This window comes from Anguilla rostrata, chromosome 13, assembly GCF_018555375.3.
Source record: "Anguilla rostrata isolate EN2019 chromosome 13, ASM1855537v3, whole genome shotgun sequence".
NCBI classification, from domain to species: domain Eukaryota; kingdom Metazoa; phylum Chordata; class Actinopteri; order Anguilliformes; family Anguillidae; genus Anguilla; species Anguilla rostrata.
In genome coordinates, this window is record NC_057945.1 from 37,850,303 (window position 1) to 37,857,851 (window position 7,549).

The 7,549-nt window shown below is 51.3% G+C and overlaps 1 protein-coding gene across 1 annotated transcript in view; it reads right to left on the minus strand.

Moving 5' to 3' along the window:
- Positions 1-327: 327 nt before the first annotated feature.
- The window catches only part of LOC135238359 (ankyrin repeat and SAM domain-containing protein 1A-like), a 38,566-nt gene continuing 31,344 nt past the window's right edge, over positions 328-7,549 (minus strand). The window contains exons 13-14 of the mRNA XM_064306148.1: positions 5,110-5,179; positions 328-458 (exon numbers count right to left, since the gene is read on the minus strand). Coding sequence (XP_064162218.1) covers positions 328-458; positions 5,110-5,179 — 201 coding nt within the window. The remainder of the gene's footprint in view (positions 459-5,109; positions 5,180-7,549) is intronic.

The window sequence follows — 7,549 nt, forward strand, 5'->3', positions numbered from 1 at the left end:
GGGGGGGCAAGGGGAGGGGAGGGGGGGAACGTGCACCCCGGTCAGAGAGCGGAGAGGGGGCGGGACGCCCGGGGGTCGTGCGCTTGGGGGGTCCCTAAAAGTGCTCCGGACGGACGGTCGGCCATGTCGGGCCGGTGCCTCAGAAAGGTCTTTTTTTTTTCGGGGCCGTGGTTCGGGCTGGAGCGCTCTAGCGAGAGCAGCGGGGTCGAAGGTCACCGGGGTTCCGGTTTCGGGGAGCGGCCTTCCGCAGGGCCAGCGGGAACATCCGTACGGGCCGCTAAAAATTCGAGACTTCCTCAGCGGGACCGAAGCTCCTCCCCTCCGGCGTCACCCGCGCGCAAAGCCCCCGTTCTCCTCCTTCGTCCGCCGCCTCCGCTGGGCCTCAAACAGGAGCCAGGAAACTCCCAGAGCCAAACGCGGGACGCACAGAACGCCCAGCTCCTCTGGGACACCAGGTACTGCCGGAAGCAGCCGGCTAGTTAAAATAACAGCACCGGCAAAAAACCATAACCCCCTCTCTCTCCCTCCCTCCCTCACTCCTTCCCTCCCTCACTCCTCCTCTCCTTCACTCTCTCACTCACTCACTCGGTGAAATTCATGCCCTCATACCCCACGCTGACGTGACAGCAGCTCGAATGGTAAAATAGGAGCGGAGACAGACAGAATAACACCAGCGTTAATTATTAATATCTGTGAGCACTACTTCACTGAGTGCACTGGCTTTGCGCTGACTCCTACAGCCTCACTAATTACTATAATGCACTCATGTATTATGATAAAATACTTTATATATTGATTATTATATAGACTACACACAAGAACACATACCACCCTTATTAGCAGTATTTTCTTACTACTGCAAACTTGAAAGTTGCATGCTATTCTAAGAATTAGGTTTTATAGAGGTTAATTATAAATGTAGGCCACTTTTAATTTGCTCTATTTTCCCTTATATTCAAAATGGATATCCCTGGACGATGGAAGTACAGGAACTTCATAACAAGCAAAGATTAAGAGAGCTGGTACCCAAACCGTTTGGATCAAATCAAATCAAAGCAAACTTCCAAAGCAAAGTCTTTATCCACAACAAATCCAGAGACCTCCGTGCTATTCCATGCTTCTTTCATCAGGATTATTATAAGATTCAGCAGCATTATTCAGATGAAGTTCAGCACCAAAGGTGAGCGCCCGAAAAAAGAAGAAAAAGCAAGCAATTAAAAAAAAAACATTTTAAAAAGTGATGATCAACCACTCTGTGGGAGAGGGAAAAAAAGTGATTTAATTCCGTTTTAATTCCTTCTGCTAAAGCTTCCTGAAGAGGCCAGAGAGGTTCGGTTTCCACGGCGATCCCCGTCAGCCAATCGGCCCGTCCCGTCCCGTCCTGTCAGAGTCGGAGTGGCTTCGGACAGTATCCCGCGGCGACGGCAGAGCGCTCGTTCTCTCCGGGTTCTGGGGCGACCGGGCCGTGCCGGACCCCCCCCCCCACCACCCCCCCGCCTCTCTGCAGCTCCTCCTCCTCTGCGTTTCGGACGCCCGTCCCGCCAGCCGAGCCCCTGGGACGCCTCGTTTAAAAAAAGGAGACTCTCCGCAGCGTCTGACACACGCCGCTGAACCGCCAAGGATCCGCGTGAGCCGCCACAGAGCCCTTAGAGCCAGTCCCGTCCCAGAGAGAGAGGGAGAGAGAGAGGGAGAGGGAGAGAGAGAGAGAGCGGCGACTGTGTCCTTCCGCTGTCCTGAGTGATCAATTCTGCAGCCTGTGATTCAGATACCCCACCGCTCCTGCTCTCCCTCTCTCTCTCTCTCTCTCCCTCTCCCTCTCCCCCTCTCTCTTTAACACACACTCTCTTCTCTCCTCCCAATCTCTCCTGCTCTTTTTCTCTCCCTTTCTCTCTCTCTCTCTGTCTTTAACACACTCTTTTTTCTCCTCCCAATCTCTCCTGTTCTCTCTCTCTCTTTACCCCACCCTCTCTCTCTCTCCTTTTGCAATCTTTCCCCTAACATGCTGCAGTTTATTGTACAAAGCAGTGAGACCTCCGTCCCTCCCTCCCTCTCTCTCTCTCTCTCTCTCTGGCATGCTCCCTCCCATTTCTCTCTCTCTCATTCTCTCTCTCTCTCCCTCTCTCCATCACTCCCCCACCCTCTCTCCACAGCTCGGTACTGGTTAGAATTACCAGTGCTCTTCCTGGGGAGCTGCAGACACCCCCAGCCCAAGACAGCAGGCGCTCTTAATTAAAAAAAAAAAAAACGGGCACGCTTTTTACTCACGAATTAATGACCGAAACCGGAGTTTCACAGCTCGCGTTCCTGAGCCCCATCCCCCACCCCCCCCCCATCGATGGGTCGTTTCACACCGAAGGAGAGCGAGGAACCCCGCCCTTTTAAGAGAGCCGGGGGGGGGGGGCACCTGCGTCACTGAGGAAATCAGGGCCTCATTACGGAGGATCGGAGACAGGGGGTGACGAGGGGGCGGGGCGAGGGGGTGGGGGTGGGGGGGTCGGGGGGGAGCTGGGGCACCCTATCAGCTCTGAAATTGGGTCAAGGAGGCCTGCTGGTACAGGAGCGCAGGCAGGCCCCCGCCAGGCCCCCGCCCGGCCCATTCATCATCCCCCGCCTTCAGTAGAGCAGCGCCACGCCGCTCACAGTCCCAATATCCTCCAATCGCCCGGCTGGGTACGGACGAGGCCGCGTCGGGAGGGGGACCGCACCACGCTCTACCCCACCTGCATGACCCCACCTGCATGGCCCCACCCATATGACCCCACCTGCATGACCCCACCTGCATGGCCCCACCTGCATGACCCCACCTGCATGGCCCCACCTGTATGACCCCACCTGCATGGCCCCACCTGTATGACCCCACCTGCATGGCCCCACCTGTATGACCCCACCTGTATGACCCCACCTGTATGACCCCATCTGCATGACCCCACCTGCATGACCCCACCTGCATGGCCCCACCTGCATGACCCCACCTGCATGGCCCCACCTGTATGACCCCACCTGTATGACCCCACCTGTATGACCCCATCTGCATGACCCCACCTGCATGACCCCACCTGTACGTGCCCTCATTCAGTGCCACAGGGACACCTGAGCACTGAGCGCTGAGCCTGTATCAGAGGCACACCTGAGCACAAAGAGCTGAGCCCGTATCACAGGTGTGAACTGTGGCTCCAGGGCTACAGGAAACATGCATTATTTATGTGGCATACAGCACACACACCCCACCTCACCGGCACTCTCTCTGTCTACACTGTACAAACATGAGGAATTACGCAACACACAGGTGCTCATATGAGCTGAATGTGGTTCACCTGTGGGGTGCTAGCAGAAGTGCGGTGGTTCCCAATCCTGCTCCTGGAGATCTACCCTCCTGCAGGTTTTCACTCCAACCCTAACAAAGCACTCCTCATTCAACAGCTAGAGATCTACCGTCCTGTAGGTTTTCACTCCAACCCTAACAAAGCACACCTCATTCAACAGCTAGAGATCTACCATCCTGTAGGGTTTCACTCCAACCCTAACAAAGCACACCTCATTCAACAGCTAGAGATCTACCGTCCTGTAGGTTTTCACTCCAACCCTAACAAAGCTCACCTCATTCAACAGCTAGAGATCTACCGTCCTGTAGGTTTTCACTCCAACCCTAACAAAGCACACCTCATTCAACAGCTAGAGATCTACCATCCTGTAGGTTTTCACTCCAACCCTAACAAAGCACACCTCACTCAGCTGTTAGAGATCTACCATCCTGTAGGTTTTCACTCCAACCCTAACAAAGCTCACCTCATTCAACAGCTAGAGATCTACCGTCCTGTAGGTTTTCAATCCAACCCTAACAAAGCTCACCTCATTCAACAGCTAGAGATCTACCGTCCTGTAGGTTTTCACTCCAACCCTAACAAAGCACACCTCACTCAACAGCTAGAGATCTCATAGATCTGCTAATTAGTAGAATCAGGCATGAAAGCGTTGAAATAAAAACCTACAGGACAGTAGATCTCCAGGAACAGGGCTGGGAATCACTGCCATAAAACAATACACATTTGTGCAGAGAAACAACAACCATGACCATGACAATAACTTATGTGCTGAAATACATATTACTGCAATAAATAAAATGAATCTAAAGTAGTGACGAAGTAAGGGAAAATAAAAAATAACAAAAAATAAAAACTCAATTGCTCTCTTATGCTCTCTCTCCTTCATCACCCCTGTCTGCCTCTCCCTTAAGTAATTCAGCTGTGAATCTGGTAGCAAACTACGGCACTCGTGTTGGAATTTAAGGCAAAGGCGAGTTTAAAAGTAGGCTGTGCCACTTTAAGACAGCACTGGGGCTCTGCGGGGGGGGGGGGGGGGCGGGGGGCGAGAGGGGGGGGGGGGCAAACGATGAATTTCCCTCGCAGTGACTTTACATTCGATAGCGCAGGATTAATTGGGGCTAATCGCCTCCAGGCTATCCCCAGCGCAGGAGGGAGCTGTGTGTGTACATCTGTGTGTGCGAGTGTGTGCGTGCGCATGTGTGAGTGTGTGTGTGTGAGTGTGCGATAATGTGTATGTGTGTGTCTGAGTGTGTGCGTGCGATAATGTGTGAGTGTTAGTGTGTGTGTGCACATGTACGTGTGCATGTGCGTGTGGGAGTGCAAGTGTGTGCATGCACATGCGCATGTACACGTGCGTGTGTGCCTGTGCATGTGTGCCATGCATGTGTGTGTGTGTGTGAGTGTGTGTGTAGATGTATCTGCGTGTGTGCGCCTTGCATGTATGTGTGTGTGTGTGTGTGTGTGTTTAAGCTGAGTGTGACTGTATGAGTGATCCTGTGTTGTAATGTAATATATCAGGGTCAGGTGCATCTGTGTGTACTGATTATACATGTGTGTACAACTGTGGACCTGTGTATGTACAGGTGTATGGGGTCATGTGCTTTATAAAGTACCTGTGTATGTACAGGTGTATGGGGTGTGTGTATTATAAAGTACCTGTGTATGTACAAGTGTATGGGGTGTGTGTATTATAAAGTACCTGTGTATGTACAGGTGTATGGGGTCATGTGCTTTATAAAGTACCTGTGTATGTACAGGTGTATGGGGTCGGGTCAGGTGTAAGTACCTGTAGGAGTGACAGGTGGATCCCTGGAGAACTGGATGCCAGCTCCAATCAGGTTCATGATCTTCTCAATCTGAGGAAGAGATTGACAATTAGGCCACGTCCCTCCACACCCCCTCCCGCACTCTCATCCCAAAGGGTGTCAAAATGTAGTGCATCTGACTTAGGGGTACCCCTGGGGGTTCAAATCAGCCCATTAGGGACACAGTCACGTGACTGAATCTGCTGAAAAGCACAGCCTTGTCCAGAGCATCCAAACAACGCAAAGCCAAAATTTACAGTACACTGAAAAAAAGGTTTAATTGGATAAACCTAAAATTTAACTTCAGTTTCACACACTTATAATTTTTAGGTTTTCCCATTTAAAATTTTATGGTTCACTGAATGAACATAAAAACATGAAATGGAGAAAAACCTAAAAATATACGAGAAACAAATCAAAGTGAACATTTTTCGGTTTATCCGATGGAACATTTTTTTTTTTAGGCGAAGCCAGCGGCAGCTCCACTCTGCACCAATCAGCATGAGGCTGGCGCATGGGCTGGGCTTCACTGCAGCCCGCTGCATGCGCAGGGGAAAATGCGACGGGGGGTGGGGCGGGGTGAGGGGGGCGAGGGGGGGTGGTGGGGGGGGAAGCAGGGCTGCAGCTGCAGGCTTCAGGACTCATACAGAGCAGAGTGTTCTCAGGGAAGACGAATGTGCAGTGCTGAGCGCATCAATATTCAAGAGCCCAAGGAGTCATTTATAACCCAGCAACATACACAGCAGTCCTAACCCCCCCCCCGACATAACACACACACACACACTAACACACACATACACACCACAGATAGCCCCCCGAACGCCATACACAACACACATGCACACACACACACACACACACACACAGCACTGCTAACCCCTCCACCCCCAACACCATACACGCACACACATACACACACAGCGCTGGGAAACCACTCCTCCCCCCCCACCCACCAACACACACGCACACACACACACACACACACACATACACACTCATGCACACCCCCTACCTGTACAGTGAGCTCACATATATCACCGAGTGCATTTGCCCCAATACATTTACTAAAATCCCCCCACCGCCACCTCATTCAGGACGCAGATACACTCGGAAGCCACCAGGGGGCGGTAAATGCCTCTTCTAATGACAAACTCCAGCCCAGACACCACTGACAGCGATGCAACCGTCAGCAGGGCGGACATTAGCCAGGCCAGCGCGCATATACATCCGTGCCTGAGGCGTGCGCTACAGCGCTAAAAAAGCTAAAGAGCTACAGAGCTGCACGGCACAGAGCCAAGAGCAGAAAGCACTGGGACTCCGGGAAAGAGCGCTACAGAGCCAGCGGCCCCAGGGCCAACTGTACATGAATCAAAAGCAGAAAAAAAAAAGTGATAACAATTTTCAAAACCTTTCAAAACGAGTAAAGGAGCTGGCTTCTCTCAAAGCTCAGAAGATAAGAGAATGTAAAGCGCTTGGTCAGAGACGGGGGGGAAAAGACGAGAGCGGGCATCTCATCTCTGTGGAATCTGGGCTACCGCTAATTTCTTCAGAGTGCTAATACATCCTCGAGGTTTTTACTCCGATTCGCTGACATCGCAGGCAGGGACTGATATGCACAGGAGGTTCAGGTGAACCGATGGAAGGGATTATGACATCATCCAGTCTTTTTTCTCTGCAATGAAAGGTGCTGAGCATTGCAGTGTAGAAAGTTTGAGTCTCTAAAATGTATATTGACCTCATCCCTTTAAGGTGTGAGGTCACAAATATGCGATTAGAATGTTCTTAGCTGAACATTCTAATGCTGATGTCACAATCACTGCTGGCGACTGAAGGCAGTGGAGTTCTAGAACACTTAGAACATTCAAAAAAACCGACTCTTCAAAGGGTTAATGCCACACTCTGAAGGATGAACACAGGTCAAAAAATCAGCAGAGAAATGCGTTTGGATCTGTGCATGAATACAAACCCATCACTGTAAAGGACTGTGTAAAATACACACTGCAGGGGTTCTGTCCCTCTTAATAAGAAGATTAATACTGAGAACTGTAAACAGACAGGATCTCTTTGATTACACAGCAGTCTTCTTCCAAGAATGCTGCAGCATAGCTCAATAAATAATCAATTTGTGCTGAATCAGCTGAATTTTAATAACAGATTTTCCGTATTCTGGCTCTAAGTCCCCATAGAAACAGATCAGAGATTGGACACAGGGTTGCTTTGCCCCTTTGGGTGGGGGGGGGATTTAGTTTCTCTCCTGGACTCTGATCCCTGCCTCCGCACTGTTAAATGCAGATCCAGCGACCTCTGACCCCTGCCTGCGACCTTTGACCCCACACCACCATTGTCCCAGAATTCAGCAGCGCAAGACTCTGAGTGGAGGGGAATTCAATAGGGAAGGGCAAGGAAGTGATCTGTCCCTGC